Source organism: Candoia aspera, chromosome 1 (assembly GCF_035149785.1).
Source record: "Candoia aspera isolate rCanAsp1 chromosome 1, rCanAsp1.hap2, whole genome shotgun sequence".
Classification (NCBI taxonomy): domain Eukaryota; kingdom Metazoa; phylum Chordata; class Lepidosauria; order Squamata; family Boidae; genus Candoia; species Candoia aspera.
The window spans coordinates 238750054-238768809 of NC_086153.1; the positions used below are offsets into that span (position 1 = coordinate 238750054).

The following is an 18756-nucleotide window of genomic DNA, read 5'->3' on the forward strand; positions in this document are numbered from 1 at the left end:
TGCTCCTAAGAAAAGACTAGGAGTCAGTCCCTTTGAGATGGGTGACTCTATCTTGGAATTCTTAGTGGAGAAGTAGGAGACATGCATGCCATGGGGAAGAAATTTGTCTTCAAGTATTTGAAACAGTTATCTGCGCAAGTCTTGTCCTTGTCTCCCTATCTACAGGAACACAGAGTCCAACTGTTGGAACAGCAGACGCATCCTTTTAAGTCTGGAAATCGAGTTAAACCAGACGGAGGGGAGTCAGCAACTGAGTTGGGAGAAACCCTAAAGAAGACACTGGTGTTGCCAAATACTGCCGGACACTGGACTGTGCAGAAAAAGAAAAAAAAAAATGCGCCTGAACTTTTTTGTCTAATACCTTGTAGTTTTGATGACCATACGGGTCCCTGAACCTGGAAAAGAGAGTCACAGGGTTCAAGGGAAGCTTTGAAGATGCACTCAATTTAGAACAATAGGGAATTTATATTTTCATATGAAAAGGTATTAAGATACAATTCTGAAATCCAGCCTACCTGTAGTATGGAACTATGGTTAATCCACTGGTTTGAATTTGTTAGCCTTATAGGCTGGCGCCTGAGTCACGAGTGGACTGATGAACAACTATTGAAGGAGGGTGAAAAATTTAACACCTTAATAGCTTTAACTCAGAAAATAGCTTGTCAGGCTACATATCTTAATTGCTGGTTGTGTGGGTTGACAACTCTTCATGGTGGACATGCATTTAGAAAAGGCTGATGGGCTCTTAAAGAGGGCAGTGGCAAAATTGGCTCAGGAGGCGAAATTGAGGTGGCCCCAGGCCTTGCCAATTGCTCTCCTGAGAATAGGTATTCAGACATCCGAAAGACTGGGGCTCTCCCCTTTTGAGATAATATAAAGTCTTACGGGGGAAGAGAAAGCTCCAGCTTTAGGTTTGCCAACCTCAAGAAGCCTTTTGTTTTGTTTTGTTTTGTTTTGTTTTGTTTTGTTTTGTTTGCTTCCGAAAACAAAGGGGTTGCAAATGGGGTACTAACTCAGAAATTGGGAAATTGAAAACGGCCTGTGGCAAACTTCTCTAAGCAGCTGAAGCACAAGGCTGGCCAGCTTGCTTGTGAGCAGCAGCTAAGTGGCCATTCCATTTACTCTTGCATTTAAAAGGGGTACTTTAAAACCCAGAAGGAATAAGAGGGATGCACCGGGAGGATCATTTGACAGTGAAGTGTGTGTAGACAGGGTGGGAGTGCCTAGGGGAGTGCCGGATGAGTTCAGGGCTAGAGGCCAAACTTTGGCGGGATTTGAATCCTTTCTGTTTTGGTGGGTGATGGTCTACCGGGGATGTGGATTGGATCAACTAAATCTATTGTGGCCAACAGGGGTTCATGAACTGTACCGGAGATGTTGTGAAGGGTATTGCAGAATGGGTGGATGCCACTAGTGGGGTGGCCTGGGAGAGTGGAATGGCATTGGATGTGCTGTTGGCAGAGAAAGGGGGAGTCTGTGTGGTGCTGGGGAGGGGAGCTGTTGTGCCTTTATTCCGGGCAGCACAGCCCCCGATGGAACTGTTGCTTGGGCCTTGCAGGGTCTGGCTGCACTGTCTGGGGAGTTGGCTGAGGGTTCGGGGGTAGACACCTCCCTTGCAGGGTTGCTGGATTCTTGGTTTGGTGGATGGAAAGGGCCCCTAGATATAGGACAAGAGGGATTTGGGGGCGGGGGTTATTCAGTAGTTGGAAACAAGCTCTAATGATGGGGATCCTATCCCCCTTATCAAAAGCATTGTCCAAAGTACAATCAAAAGCATGATGCCTCCAAAATCAATAATGTACCAAAGCTTGGGGAGCCACGATACTCAAGGATATCTAGAGGCAAGAAACGTTTTACAACAATTCGAGTTACAAATTGAACAAACTGATAAAAATTAAAAGGGGGGATTGTGGTATATGGAATAATACAATTTGTAAAAATAATAATAATACCAATTATTATTGATATTATAAGGCAAAATCATATAGATCTTGGTTGGGGGAGATTTTAAGGTATAAATACTAATATTAGTTAATAGCAAAGTTTAAGCTAGTGAGTAACACAATGATAAATAATTAAACTAACATGAAGACAGAAAGAGACAGTTAACACAGGTAAAGGTTTAAATGTGTAAAAGCCTTGGGCCAATGAGGTGGCTTACAAGTAAGAACTCTTTCAAAAGAAACAAAGGGAAGCAATTGGTCTCTAACTAATTAGCCTAACACTGACCAACAGAGGAGACATATGAACAAAGGCTCCTCCAGGGTGTGCTAAGCAAGGAGATAGAGTAAATGTAACCATATGAGATATTGTCCTATGAGGATTTCACTGTGTGAAAACCTTGGAATGTTTCAAATGCTTCAAAATAGGCTTTTACAAGCATAAGCAAAATAAGATAGAGGGGTCCAGGGAATGAGGCGGTCGGAAGATTGTGCGTCTGAGTGCCCAGCCAATGGGTAAACAGGCCAGAAAGGAGAAGGGGGAGGCTGGACAGGGAAAGGTATAAGAAAGTGTGTATTTGTAATTTTGGGTGTGGCATCTTTCCTTTTGATCGGACTCTGCGTAGCCTGGTCAAGGTGCCCACCGCGCTTTGCAAACCGCTTCAAATAAAGTAAGTTCCTTTTCAGAAATCTCTGGTCCAGTTCTCGTGTTTTTCATATCTAACAGTTTACAACCCACAATGACTACATGTTAAGCCAAACTCAACAAATCACGCTACAGGTTAGTGTAATGTGTAAATCCAGATAAAGGATTATAAAACTCACAGTCTTTTGACTTTCAAAAAGATAAAAATTTCCTTCAGCCAAGCTTGATTTCTACTAATGATATGGATACCTCACCAGAATTGCTAGGTGTTGTGAATTATGAGCTTTTACTCAAGACATCTCACTGAGTTCAATGAGACTTAGCTGTCAGACAAGCATGTAACCCTAAAATCTACAGGAATCCCATGTTTATCACACTTAATTAAAAGAAGAAAAAAGAAAAATCTGGGATTTATAGAATCCTTACAAGATCTGCAACTGTGTAAGACCCATATGGAATTCATCTGGCTGTGCTTGTTTTAACAGCATTGTTGACTTTCAGGGAGAAGGGCCAAGATTCGAAGGCCAATCTCTAAAAGGGAGAAAGAAAAGGCAGATACCCACAAATACCCATCAGTATCCGGCTTCAGAAAGAATGGCATATACTGCTCAGCCTGTATTGAGAATGCTTACTAGATAGGAAATGAAAGAGGGAGACAAGAGAGCAAATTCAGTCAGTTGGTTAAAGAATTCTGAGGATTTTCAAAAGACAGACAGTTGGGGATATACCATGTGGACCTGTCGGAAAAAACAAAACATGTGGAAGTTTGAAGATCAAATATGTGCTTGATAAAATATAGGCAGCAATGACCTTTCCTCCCTATACCACCTAAACTACCTTGGATCACCTTGGAAGTTTAGAAGATTAGAAAAACATCTCAGGGTATGTACTCTGATGTGAATCCCTTTCTGCTGCTCAAATCTTATAAAACTGATGTAGAAAATATTCCTGAAAACAATGTAAAGCTGTTAATCTTTTTAGATTCTGCTCTATTTGCAGCATTATCAGTTGAGTCCAGCTGCCAATCTGTTCAAACACAAAATCCAGACATGAGCCTAAGTTTAAAATGAATATAAAGCAAAGTTGGGTTTTATTTTGGACACGGTGCTTGAATCAAAGACAGGAACTGCTTAAGACTTCACTATATGGCCAGCCTGCAATTCTGTATTTAATCTATAGTTCTTTCTAGAGAATCTTCATATTCTACATTTTTTCTAAAAACTACCCCAATCAAAAAAGGTGCCAGTAAAAATAATTGGTAACATTCCTACAACTGCAGCTCTTCTGGAGGTCATCTATACATTAACAAATATGGGTGATTTGCCCCTGTAAAGCTCCATTCAGAAACTTCTAGAGCTTGTTTGATGAGGACCAACCTCCAGTGCAACACGTGCCAAACTCCTTCAATTCCTAAGATTGATACAGTGGATCCAAAGGAACAATAAAGTCACCATGAGACACGCCAAGTCAGACAGCAGGTTATAGGAATTCCCAGATGACCACTTGCAGAACTAAGATGCATAAGAGTGTGCTATGGAGGAACACGTGTCAAGCAAGGTATGTCCTGAGTCTCTCCTGAAATGACTTCCATGTCTGAAAAGGAACTGGGGACGAATGAACAGTACAAACTGTAGTGTTCACCAACAGCTAGACTGATGGTAGCAAAGTTGGTGAAGAATCTGAGGTTACCGGAGCTGGAACAAGTAAGGCAACAGGGCCTTTATCCTTTAATTTTTGCCCAGATTGGAATTCAATGAGACAGGCTTCTCAGAAGACCTTGAAACTGTAATGGACAATTTGCTTGAAGCAAATAATGGCACAAAGAGATCTAAGAGGCCTCAGCAGGCAGTAGAGAATTCAACTGATCTCTTGAAGAGATGAGAAAGCTGCCAGTCTATTTGGGGGGCACAGTAGGACTCTTGGAGGAATAAGAAGTAGTTACAATAGCTTTTGTGTCTGCTGCCCTCAAAGCTTGCAACCAGAGTGTAGTTTTCAAATGAGACAAGCCTGTTTAGCAAATGCATGATATTTACACATGGGGGGAAGAGTTTGCCGCTGCAACGTTGTACACGTTCAGCGGGATCCATTAGGAAACTGCCTAGGATAGGAAAAGAAGATGTTCTGATGAAAAACTCTAAGGAATTTTAAAGAAAATTGAGAGAAATTTTTTTAAAATAAGAAAAAACAAAGCTAAAGCTCGGCCAACTCTGTTAGTCAAAACCAACTGAAGGAGTCTGGTGGGAGCCCTGCCTGATCACATGTTTTTTTTCCCTTCAGTTTATTGGTGTCCTAACAGTCAGAAATCATGCTGAGACGAGGAGTAGGTCTCTAGTGTTTATTACTGCTACATAAAACAGAATCCTAACAAACTGAAGAAGCATGGGAAAACCCAGACAGATAAACCCCAAAAGTCAAGGCGGGTCTGTTCTGTGTCTCTTTGAATGGCTGCTTAATTCCTCAGTACTACGCATGCGTTTTCCCCGCTGGATAGGGGCCCCCTCCTGCTCGCCATCAGTACTCATGACAATTGGTTACTCATTAGTCAAACAACTATATCAAACACAAGGTATGGGGTGGGAGAGGCTGGGACTCCTGTCAATTTTTAAGTTTTAGATTGGGGCTCTAAATAGGCACATCAACCTTGTATATGATTCTCAGGGACCATGATGAAGAACTTCTCTGAAAACATGCAATGGGGCGGCACTAATTGACTACTTAAAGTTGGCTGTAAGTAGTCAGTTCAGATCCCTGACAAATCTATCTTACTCTACTTTATGGGGGAAGGAGAAGTACAGGAGAAGGCAGCAGAGAGAGAGGAAGAGAAAGAGAATGAGTGGCCTCACACACTATTAAATCCCCCACTGCTTAAATCCCACCTACCACTGACATCCAGTCCTCCATAGATTCCTCCCAAGGGAATTAAAAATTGCTAATCTGCGCCTTAGAACTGTAACATCTTTTGACACAAAACTGCATTCATTGTCTATTCCAAGGTTGATCCATCAGTGCTTGTCTTGGGAGAAAATTAATTTATGGAGCCATTCTTGAAAAAGAATATTGTAATTGTGGACCTAAGCAGAACTGAAGAATCAGAATGCCTTTTAACAAAGGGAAATAAAAGGTAAAAGCTGGCTGAAGTTTTTGGAAGCTGTTACCTGTGTTCTGGTTGAGGATGAGCCTCGTAGTGGATTCAGAGGTTTATTGGGAATTAGGTTAAAGCAGAAAAATCAAATCCATGCCTAGACAACTTACCAGAGCATGCTAACGTTGACTGTAATGGCATACTAAGTATCTGTTTAACAGAGTGCAAGCAGGAATTCAGTTCCATTCTAAGGGTTTTTATAAACAGACATACTTGAGCACCATTTATTATTGTGACATCACAAACCAAACCAGTAAAGGGTTGTCACAGTTTAAACCCTTAAAAAATCACATTTTATCAACTAATAAACTGTGTATTTGTACAATACAAAATATTGTGCCTTATTAAAGAAATTGCTATGCTATAAGTAATATTACTGTATTGAGGACATACACCAATACAGGTAGTCCTTGACATACGACCATTTGTTTAACAACTGTGGGAAGTTATGACGGTACTGAAAAAAGTGACTTATGACCAGTCCTCGCACTTATGGCCATCGAGTGTCCCCATGGTCGCATGATCAACAGTCGGGAGCTTGGCAACCAGCATGTATTTATGATGGTTGCAGTGTCCTGGGGTCATGTGATAGCCATTTGCGACCTTCCCAGGGGGCTTCCGACAAGCAAAATCAATGGGGGAGGCTGGATTCATTTAACGACCACCACAAAAAAGATCGTAAAATTGGGCGCTACTCACTTAACAACTGCATCACTTAGTGATGGACATTCCAATTGTTGTTGCAAGTCGAGGACTACCTCTCCCCGCCCCATATATATATGTTGACCATCAAAAAGGATTCATTTACTTTACATGTAATATGCAACAAAGAATTTGTTTTAAAAACCTAGAGAAACTGAAGGAATATATTATATTATTTCATACGTTATTTTAATCACCTTTTTATTCCTCTACTGGAAGAAGTATATAGAAGGGCTTGGACTATCAATATTCCTGATACACATATAATCTCCTTTTCATCTTGCACAATCCACAGTTTTCCATCATTTTAGTCTTCCTGTCCAGTCTCATCTGTTATAGCTACAATATCCTTTGGAGGATCATGCCTCTTTCCATTTGTACCCAGTGAACAAATATACATATTTGCATTACAAATCATTCTGATATAGATACAGTAACAATGATGTAAACCTTCTTTTGTATGGCAGCTACCGGCTAGGATTTCCTCTTATTTTTATTCTGGAACTATAACATATAATCAGCAAATAATACAAGCATTTCAAACAAAATCTCAACCTCCTGTGTATTCAGAAACCCCCATGTTTATAGCCATACAGTACATCTCCAGATGTAGAAGATGTAAAAAAAACTCTGGGTTTTGGTATGGCCCAATGGTGTCCTCTAAACCCTTTGGGAAGTTGATCTAATGCCTTAATAATAATCGTTTACTTGGGAATTCTTGAAAGAAAGGCTCTGCTAGTAGTATTTAAATTTATATTTAAATTGAAACACTCCCAGTTTGTATCAGGAGGTAAAACAGCGAAATGGCTCAGTCCACTTGATCATAACAATAATTATGGAGCAATGGAGTTTACTAGTGGCTTTTCTTTTCCACCCTTTTGCACAAGGCAGTGCATATCTAATGGAAAATGTGAGAAAAAAGGTTCCCCAAAAATATATATATCTGGAAATAAATGCATTAGAACAATGATTTTAGAGAAGGCTGCACATAAAACTATATACAGTGGAACCTTGATTTAATGGATGCCTCCCCGACCCCATTTTAGTGGATTTTGGAGCAACTTGACCAAATTTCCACCAGGACATTTCCTTGGAAATACTAGGGAAGGTTATTAATAACAATCTAGTGTGTCCTACTGAGTTCAGTGGAGCATACTCCCAAATACACCTGCACAGAATTCCACACTGAAGTTGTTGTGGAGGTCCAAATCATCTACAAGATTGGATCACAAACTTGAAAGTATCCTCTATGAACTCCTGGGCTGCTGATCATTCATGAGAGAGAATGTACTGTACCTTCTGAGTTGATAGCTTTCTGGTATGACCGATGCCATCTGCTTGATTTAAGTTGGAATTCTTATTATGTTTTATACTTTACAGCTTTGACTCTTACAATGTATAGTCTTGACATTACAAAAAAAACAAAACACAAAAAAACCATCCAAGTATAAATGACTGCTATAAAATTATGCATTTATTGGAGTATACAATTTATCAGGCCCAGATGATTTTTGCAAATGTCATCCATCATTGTAATTTAAGATTGGACTTCCTCAAACTGATGCTTTCTAGATGTGTTCAAACAACTCTCCAAATTATTGCCAGTTGGGAGTACAGTTCCAGTGTACCAGACTTGGGGAATCTAATCATTTTATTACCTGGTTAAATATGCACATTCATTTAATTTTTCCTGTGCATCCAAAATACTACCATTAATATTGATGCTGATATGATATCTCATATATATTCATTCCTTTTGGTCTTTTGCTTCTACCATTTTAATATAAGCCAATGCTGAGGATATGCCCACGGGAAGGGTTTAAAATTACTCACAGAAGTGTAAGCACTGTTATATACAGCATGACCAAATTGCTGATTCTCCCCCTAGATGAATTCTCCTATTCACACCCCTGATGTCCTCTATCCACTACATTCTCCATAAAGATCAGAAGTGAATTTGAGGGGGAATGCAAATATCAAGAAAACTCAAACTGTCCTCTAGATTTTAGTCCAAATATTTATTCATTTAAGATCATAATCTGAAACCTCACAACTTGGCTTCTCAGGCAGGAACCATTTATAGAACTTTCGGACATGTAATAGTCCATGTGGAAATAGAAGTTCTGTGGTATCCTGGAATGAGTGTACCTCACAAATGTCCTACTGTGCGAATCAGCCCCTAATTCCTCTTGTTCTCTCCCAACAGAAGCACATTAAAGGTAACAAAGGCAGGAAAAAAGCAACCTTCCCCAATCCTGCTTTCTCGTTAGGGATTATTGGACTACCATTCACCATCTCCATCCAATAGTGGCAAAGGTTACATTAGCTGGAGATGATGGGGCTTCAGTCCAACATATATAGAAAAAGCCAGGTGTAAAGGCAAAAGGACAGAGAAAGAAAGATGTATTTTGGAGTCAGAGAAAGAGAATAAGGAAATAGACTATGTGGTGAAAACACAAAGGAAAGAGTTGGAGAGAACAGCTGAGAGAGGAACAGAAAAAAGCTCTTACCTAATCTGTTTATCAGCCATTTAATTCAGTTCTGATCTTGTAGAAACAAGATTTATTCTTCCAACAGTCTTGTAAATCTTTGAGGCTCCAATCACCTAATTCCTGCAGTTGGTTTTCTAGAAGGAGATGGAAATAACACTAACATTACTACTTCTAGTCACTGCTATCAGCTCTTTGTACATAGTAAGAATGTTTTGGTAAAAGTTTCCACATATTTCCAAGAGAGATCTGATGAAATTTCATGCAAAGAAAAAATGCAGCTCATTCTAATTGGCCATGAATAGTACAATGAAATATATCCTCAGTCATTATTTTTATACTTCAGACATGTCACTACTCTTACTCCTGACCATTCTTTTTATTTTGCAATCCATACGAAAGTCACAAGCAAACCATTACCTTTTGTACTGCTACCCTTAATTCACATGGAAACGTCATTTAGACATTTGAGATATTCACCAAATGGAGCGAAGACCACCATTTCATTCAGAATAGAAATTAAGTACATTCATTTTTCAATGTACTCACGGAAAGAACATTTCAAGCTTTTTCTGCTACCCACTGAAGCAAGTCAACAAGCTCAGCTGAAAGACTGAAAGCAAAATCTTATCCGCCCACCTCCCATATTGCACTAAGGAATTTGCCAAATGTGCAGAGAGGTTGTGGAAAGGATAACGAGAAGTGAGGCTGTCTGCCGAAAATTCATGCAAGGATACAAGGAAAATAAAGGGAGAGGGAAAAAAATGTGGTTGTTTATTTCTTCTTCAGATGAACTTCCTATTAAGCAACTATATAGCAAAAGAAGTAGCAACAGCCTTATGCAAATCCAGCAAAATACCTGAAATTTAAGGTGGAACTGCTTGGATTTCCAGGTCTAATTCACATAAACACAAGTTCAGTACCTCTCAAAACCCAAACCATGGTGGTCACCTTAAAAAAAAAAAAAGCATGATAGCTAAAAACTATCTAAAAATGAATATGGTTGAAGTTTATTTATATTTAACAACTGGGCTACATTAATAGACTTTGGCTAAGAAATTATTTATTCCTCAGGGTGAACACCTTAACAATCTGTCAAACTATCTTATACAGCTCTCTCCAAGATCAACGTTCCTATATGGCACTAGAAATCCCTCTGGGGCTAAGGATGGGCTATTGTAAAAAAAAGGAGAATTTAACTATTCCGTTTAAATATATTGGTATCAGAGCAGAGATCCTGGAAATCACATTTTCCAAAAGGCAAGAATGAAAATATAATTCTATAAGTTCTATGTACAAAAGGTGCTCAAGACTTACTTTTGCAGCACTCTTTATGCTTTTTGAACAATCATAGTCCTCAAAAGTAGAAAGAAGAGAAATAGTATCTTGGCCTACTTTCCGCTCTGCTTATATTCCTTGTATCGCTGCTGCTCTTCATATAATCAATTAGCTCTGCTGATTTCGACTCATCCCCGAGGCTGGAAGTAACCCCACTTCTCCATACATTTATCCCAATCATCCCATCTCTCCATATATGTCCTAAATGCCCTTAATGGTCTCCTAATATCTGTCAGAAAGGAATTGCAACTCAGTGACTCAAGAATCCATAGCTGCATTCCCACATTCTTATTTAGGCTTGCTGTTCTCTTTTGTTCTCACACACTTTCCTTTTCCTACCTCTCAGTGCTACGAAGGAGCTCCTTCACATTCTTCACAGAGCAGGAGGATCTACATCCAGAACTCTTCTGAGACGACATGCTACAGGGGAGTGATTAACCTTTGCCCCCATTTTATTACACCAAGGAAGGTACTTTATCAAAGAAACACAGTCCATTTTGTTACAGCATTCATTTGGAAATCCCACTGCAAATGCTTTGTGTGCAAATACTGAAGATCTTAAAAAAAAAAAAAAAATTACCAAGTTCAAGGTCTCTTTTCTGGATTTGGTCAGTCCATCCCTTAATGGTCCCTTAACCCCACGGAAACACCCTCTCTTTCTACAGTTAAGAAGAGTTTATCTCAGCAGATGGCAGCACCTGACCAATGTCAGTTAGCATTTGAATGGGTGACTGCCAAAAAAATAACCAGGTTGTCAGAAATATCAGATCCATTCTCTGCTGTTTTCTTGGGAAGCCAGAAAACACTGGTTTTGGCTAGCAAAGCCAACAGAAGCTGAATGTGACCCACTGCTGCCTAAATCTGGGCAATTAATATCAGATAAAAGACTATAAAATGGAATGAAATAGACTTCCTAAATGCAGAACCCAAAATAGTTGAGTTGGGGATTTGTATAGAGTTTTTTTATGAATTACAAAATGCTTCATTCAAACAAATGTTTTTATGGTACCCTAAAATTACTCTGTTACATAAATTAGAGACAGTTTTTTTTTCAGATTTTCAGATCTTCATGTGCTAGTGGAAACTGATGGCTGGACAAGAGAAGTGGATTTTCTGTACCCTTCCTATTGCTAACAGACTTGTCCTTCAAAGAGATACATTTATGACATCAGTTATTCAGTGGACTACAGACCAAATGTTACTTGAGACTTACGAATGAGTTGCTTTCTACGTATGGACCATTATAGCAAATATGGTTATCCTTTTCTGAAAGTGTTAGGAATTTTTTTTAAGTATTGTATTTGTATCTATCTATCTATTTATCTCTCTTGTAAGATGCCCAGATTCAGTTTGGAGTTGGGCAGTGTGAAATCAAATCAATAAATAAACATATATGTGTATGAATGCTTCTGTGTATGAATTTTCCTTGTTTTTATTTGTTTAATTAAAGGCCATTTTTAAAGAATGCAAAGCAGACAGCAATATGTTAACTAGAACATAATTAAATCCAAGGCAAACATCATTTTCTGTCTCCTACCTCTCACACATTCATCAAGAAAAAAAACAGATCAAAAGGTGGAATTATATCCTAAGCAGAGACAGAATCTAGAAAGGAGTTACCAATATGAAAAAAACATTATTGATTCCCTGCCTGAGCTAGAGATTAGTATGAAAGTTACACAAAGGATACATTTCTAGTGCCACCCTCCAGTACATACTGGAAACCAAGAGCGAAGATGCAAGCCTCAAATGTGAAATTGTTTTCAAGGAACATTAAAAAATTCAAATTATTCCAGTGATATGCACACCAGTAACTTCACTGGTTTAAAGACACTGAACAGACAGGAAACTAGGCTGCTTTGCCAAAATCTGCAACAGGTCTTACAAAATTCCATACTTGTCTTGATTTTTTTTTTTACAATCAAGCAGAGAGATTGAAGTTCTAAAGAGGTGTCCACTGGATGAGGGGACATGATGTCTGTACTGGTATGTGGGAAAGACCTTGGGAGACGGAGTGAAGAGAGGCTGCCTAGGGAATGGTCAGATAAGAGAGCACAGCTCACAGCAGGATAGTGGATGGGGCAAGAAGCTCAGAAGGGACCCTCCCTGCTTTCTTGGGCTGCAAAGGAGAGGGTGGGAGAATTCTACCTTCAGACTTGCAAGACTGATGTCAGCCTTACCACATATGCTAATTCTACTTTATTGTAAAGCTACATTGACAAAATCTTGCAAATCTGGAAGTACAATTCTCCTGCCATCTCCTTTACTGTTTCTCCCTCACCTGAAACAAAATTCAATTTCTTACTGAGCAGAGCTGTTCCTTATTCACCGTCCAGTCCTTCAACACCATCTTTGTAAAATACTGAACAAAACTGAACGTTTGCCAGCAATACAGATTTACCCTTGCCAACAATGCTGGGGGCAATTTCAAGAGGTAGGAGAGTAAGTTATAGGTGAGGCTACTTTATCCAGACAGTAGCATTAAGCGATTTGAAGACGGAAGGGAGAATAGTTGCCATCTGTCTCTAATATAATAGAGCAAAATCTCTGAAGGAGGAAATATGTTAAACCAGGTGCTACTCCCAATGTACTACAATGTGGAGCTTTCTCTCTGGCTGCTCAGAAGAGTAATAAAGCTGCCATTTTAACCCTGCAATTGAGAGAAACGATTCAGGCAGTATTTTACCTAAGGACACACTTTTACGCCCTAGGAGTCTCTTTGCAGCCCAAAGCATTTCTATAGTGTCTATACAAATTACTGAACCATCTTCATGGAAGTACAAAGAGACGACTTTATCAGGAAAGAGAGGTGATTCAGCATCAGCCTTTCCCAGATTCCCTTTAAATAGCATAAGGGTCAGAAAGCATGAAAGGGAGGTGCACTGGAGCAGAGCAGACAAGATTTAAAATCTGCAACGTGGTGGTACTTGCACTTCAGGGGGATTTTTCAACCAGTAAAGAACAGAGATGATGGTAAAGGCAGAAGGTGGTGGGATAGTATGTTATGTCCACAAACTAAGGGGCAGTTTAAGAAGTTAACCTCTGCTTTTACAACTGTAAGCATCCAATCAAAACTATTTCGGGGTGTGTGTGTGTGTGTGTGTGTGTGTGTGTGTGAGAGAGAGAGAGAGAGAGAGAGAGAGAGAGAGAGAGAGAATATGAATCGTTGGAAATGGTTCCTGAGCATCAGCTAGAAGGATTTTTGGTCATCCAACTCTCAACTAAATGAAGTTACAGATTTATTAGTAGCCTGGTTATGTGCTTCGAAGTGTGCATTTCTCAACAAAGTGAGGAAGAGCATAAAGAGCCAGATTCAGAGTGTAAGACCCTCTTCAAGACCACCTTCAGGACCACCTTGAGAACGAAGAGGTGTGTTGTGGTGGGAAGATGTTCCCTGCTGAATGAAACCGAGGCCATATGTAGATTTGATATCATGTTGCAGAAGGAGCACTGTCTTCCAGGGGTCCATATCCTTTCTGGCCTGAGAAGACTGGAGGTCCAAGGTACAATAAGACTGGAGGAAGCAAATGTTGGCCCTATTTTCAAAAAAGGGAAGGAGAAATATGTAAAACACCAAAGTCCTGTCTCTTGGCTGTTACACTCAATAAAGTCCTCAAGCAGAGGGACTTTGTGAGCACTTGGATAGGCATGCAACAATTAACAGAAGACAGCATGTGTTTGTCACAAACAGATCATGCCAAACTAACAGTATTTCTTTCTTTGACAGACCAACTAGCTTCACAAATCAGGGGAATGCCACAGGCATAGTGTACTTAGACCTCAGCAAAGCTTTGACAGGGTGCTTCATGATATTCTCTGTAATAATTCTTACTCCTACACTTAAACCACTACACCACGCTGGCTCTCAGATTACCCCTAAGGTCCTTTCCAACTCTACCATTCTTTGACATTCAAAAATCCCTTACTATTCGCTTGGTGACTGAATGTTACAGTTAAGCACCAGTTGAAGCTTCCCATTCTCTATCAGGTGTTAGGGGATACACCAGGATCTCTTTTGCCAACATAAAGCCTTGCTATATTTTTTGCACGATAGATCTGAGATGCCTCTATCCAGCTTTCTGGCATTTTCTCTTCCCATTCAATTTCCTCCATACCACAGATTATCCTTACTAAACAGAACCTCCTGATCCTAGGGAAGAACATGGGAGAAAATAGAGGGACTGAAAGGGAGAAAGGCGATGAAAATCAGTTTCCGCCAACATTATTACCTACACAGAAACCTGATTAAACCCACAGATAGGAAGGACAAGTGACTTTCACTGGACCAATTAAAGGGAATGTTTGCACTAGCATTTCTACAAATGCTTCAAGTAAAATCAAATATTGTATTTAAAGAATTACTGAAACAGCTTTTGCCTATTATCAAAGAAAACAAATGGGCTTATTGTGAAACCTGTGAGCAATCTATAGAGTACATGCAGAGGTCCCTCTGAACATTCAGGAATCCTAGAAAAACAAGATTCCTCTTGCAAGACAAGAGCCTTATGCATATGCTGTTCTACTTTTATAGGTTCTATAAAGGTAATGACATCAAGTCAGTTCTCTGATCTCTCATCTTCATTCCCTCTGGATCTATTGTCTGCTTAGATTATTCTCTCACTGGAACCTGACCAGATATGAATCTATGCTTTCAAGCCCCAACCCTCCTGCTGCTTGTGGTCTGAATACCCACGAAAAAGTCTTTCTAGTTGACTGGCTATCTATCTATCTATCTATCTATCTATCTATCTATCTATCTATCTATCTATCTATCAATCATCTCCATTTCTCTAGCTGCCTAGCAACCACTATCTTTAACAACTGCATGAGCTGCTTTGCATATATGGGAGTTTCTAAAACGTAAGGTCTATAGTCCCATTAAAGCTACTGATAAAATAATACAACCATTTTTGTAAATCAGTTTCGGCTCACAGGTCTTCTAGTTTTACATTGCTCAATGGCCCAAACAAGCACTTAACGCCATTAAGGAAATATCCTCCTTTAATTATTCTCTTTTTTTTTTTAAATAATGCAGTGTTGGTTTCTTCAAAGTTAACAGCAAGCCATTTTCATATTGTTGCCAACACACACATGGGTGGCAAGGTCAACTGAATGGAGACTCTACAGCAAGGTTTCTCAATCAGGGTTCTGTGGAACCCTAGGGGTCCACGAGAGATCGCTAAGGGTTCCCTGGGACATCACGATTTATTTTAAAAATTATTCCAAATTTGGGCAACTTCACATTAAAGAGGTAAGTTTCATTCTTTATTTTTAGTTTAAGACCACTGGTAATGCATATATTAATACAATTTATTATAAACCCCCCAGAGTCCCCCTCTTTGAGGGGAGATGGGGGGTAATAGAAATTTGAATAATAAATAAATAAATAGAGGCCTACACATGAAATTATAATAATTTTGTAACTTCAGGCCTTTATTTGAGCCTGAATGTGCAGGGGTTCCCCGAGGCCCAATAAATATTTCAAGGGTTCCTCCAGGGTCAAAAAGTTGAGAAAGGCTGGTCTACAGCCTTGTTTAATAAAGGGAAAATAATATACACATCAGTTCCTAAACCTAGAAGATATTCAAAATTGTAGCAATTTGAGGATGTCATCCTGCAGAAACTAACCTGATGAGCAAATAATTCTGGAATCCACAGCAGAAAGAACAAAGTTCTAATGACAAAAGTCTGTTCTGGTTATTCTTCCAAAAGCCGAGTGTATATTTACTATACACTAACTTCCAGTAGATATCTACCTGGTTATTTTTAGGATAGCAAGAGCTGAACTTAGAGCATGGGTAGCTAAAATGTGGCACATGTACCAAACAGGATTAGGTAGATATGGAAACCTGGCCACAGGATAGGTAGACCTGTGCTTTCCTGACTCCCCAATGCTACATTATGGTCTAATTCATGGCTCAGCAGGACCACACGTCTAAATAAATAAGAGCCTCTGAAAGAAATTCAGTTTGTTCTGCAATAATCTTGAGAAACCGTAACCTCTCAATCCACCTCATCTTGGACATAGTTTAGATTTTCAAGATCACATCTATGGAGTGAATGTTCACACTCTGCCGTTTACTTTGGATAAACTGCTTGCCTCCACATTGTCTATCTGGGATGAGAAAAAAATGACACTTCTTCCACTGTCCATTTCATAAGAACGTAAAGCAAAGTGGAAAGCTAGCCTTAAATTTTGGCCCACTGAGAACAGAAGGCAGATTAACAATCTACAACAATGGCAAACAAACGTTTAAGAAGCCCAGTGATGTGTAACGATAATCTACAGCTCGCTCTTGGGTAATATTTATAAGAGAAACTTGAAATCATGAGGTCAGAAGGTGCTGATACACCAAGAACAAAGGATATGTACTTTGCATTGCAAAATCTTGTCACAGTTGGGGGCAAGGACAGGTTACAGTTTTGACATACTGTAGAACTGTATAGTCAGAGACCTGTTGAATTAGTGGTTGGTTTTGCCAACCACAGAAGTTACACTCATCCAGTTGTGCGATTGTCCAATGGAGGCCCTCTCCAGCTGTCTCGGGAAATTTCACCCATCTGCTCTCCCCAGAGCAAATGGGATGAGACCAGATGACTGAGAAACCTGAACTGTTTTCCTTCCCATTATTCCGCAAGAGAGCTGCCAAAATCCAAGCAGTTAATTGGATGCACAAGGCATTCAGGAGGCAAGCAGTCTCAAAGCTACAGTCAGCACAACACAATAATAAATCCCTCAGTCCAAAAGGTAGTTCCACGGGTACTCTGTGTGTACATCAGATTGTCCGCAGCCATAGCTAAATCAGAACAGAAACAGAGACTTCTTGCATACACCATAAAAAATGTTTTTTTTCTTTTTGTATCCAATAATGTCATGTGTGCAATGCCTAATTATTTTTTGTACCTGATCAGAAAGAGCAACCACTAGGCTTGGTAGGTTTTCATACCTGCTAAGACTGGGAACTAAAATACCCTCACAGAGATCCTCATCATGTTGCCAATTTTCTTGGATTGGATCATTTGAGACTGTAGGTGGGAAAAGTCAGGGATGAATATTTTTATGTGTTGATGTTTAAAAAGTCTTGCATGGACAAAATGTTTATCAGGAAGCATGTTCCTTTCTTGCCTGGCATGTACCATGTTAGTTTTTTTAAAAAAGAAGGAATACTCAAAGGTACAATTAGAAACAATGTAACCATCCATTTCCAGTTAAAGGAAACAAAGAGGCTTAATTTAAAAGAGGTATCTGTATGCACATTTTTGACTTACACAGCATTCTTCACCTGGCCAAATATGAAAGCAGCCAGCTTTCTCAGAAAAGGAGAGATCATAAGACTGGTAACAAATAGAAACCTCTCTTAGCTATTTATTAATAATCACAAGTTCTTAATAAACCGATGACATACCCAAGGGTTAAGCTAGCAGCAAATTAGGTTGGCTCATTTGGCAGAATAAGGGCAATTGCTTGGGGCAGTAGCATAGGTACAGGGAAGAAATAAACAGGAATTGATGTCTGAACGGTGAAAACACGAAGGATTAAAATGTTGGTTCAGGAAGAACCTGGGCTCTGCTTCAAGCAGGAAAGTATCTTGATTCAGCCCTGCATCTGCAAATTTGATATAGGTTTAACACATGGACTGAAGAACAGTAAGTGTCTGTGCATCACCGTTTATTCAGAAGCCAATGTACTGGGTTTTAAAAATAGACAAAACACCTTATTCTGTGGGCCAAAGGGACACAGGCATGGTCTGTGTTTTAACACAAACATCAATTAAACAACCTTAAAAGCAACTGCAAAAAACCTTGCAAAGAAACTAGGGAGGGGAGAAATGGATCAACAAGTTTCTGTTCATTTCTTCGTGGGAATACCGTACAGCAGAGCCATGGCAGCATCCTGTGGATTTGAAAAGTCCTATTCACTTCCCATTAGTGAATAGCAACATACAGATCTTTCTCAAAGTTGGCTGTTTCACTGGAAAAAGAGATTTCAAAGCTCTGCTTAGGAGAAATATTCCCAGGACTGGCAGCAACATTTTCTAGCAGCCTCAGAGAATTGTTTCCTGGGACAACATCAAGTGAATCTCTTCTCAAGCTTTGGAGAAGTTGCCCCCCCCCACCAAAAAAAGACCCAGCAGCTATATCAAATCTTAAGTGATGTTTCTTCCATAATTTTCAGATTTGGAAACATATATCCAGCACACTAAGAAAAACTATCACTTGCAGGAGAAATTTCTTGTCACGCTTGGAGAAAACAAAGTGAGTGGAAAGCATACATAAACAGTTCCCAAATAAATGTTCAGACCAACTTTGTTTCTTGCCAATGCAGAAATCAAAGATTTAGCAGCTGGAATCCTAGCTGGCTCACAGGTCTGACATTTTCCCCAACTCTATTGGCAAGGTCTAGTTACTAAAGTGAGAGTCAGTTTGGTGTAGCGGTTAAGGCATCAGGCTAGAAACTAGGAGACCCTGAGTTCTAGTCCTGCCTTAGGCACAAAGTCA

General features: G+C 39.6%; 1 protein-coding gene across 1 annotated transcript in view; it reads right to left on the bottom strand.

Annotated features, from left to right (window-relative positions):
• Nucleotides 1-18756, bottom strand: part of SLC25A22 (solute carrier family 25 member 22) — a 79130-nt gene that overhangs the window by 46749 nt on the left and 13625 nt on the right. The window contains exon 2 of the mRNA XM_063289297.1: nt 8941-9056. Within this exon, the coding sequence (XP_063145367.1) occupies nt 8941-8960 (20 nt within the window). The 5' untranslated portion in view covers nt 8961-9056. The remainder of the gene's footprint in view (nt 1-8940; nt 9057-18756) is intronic.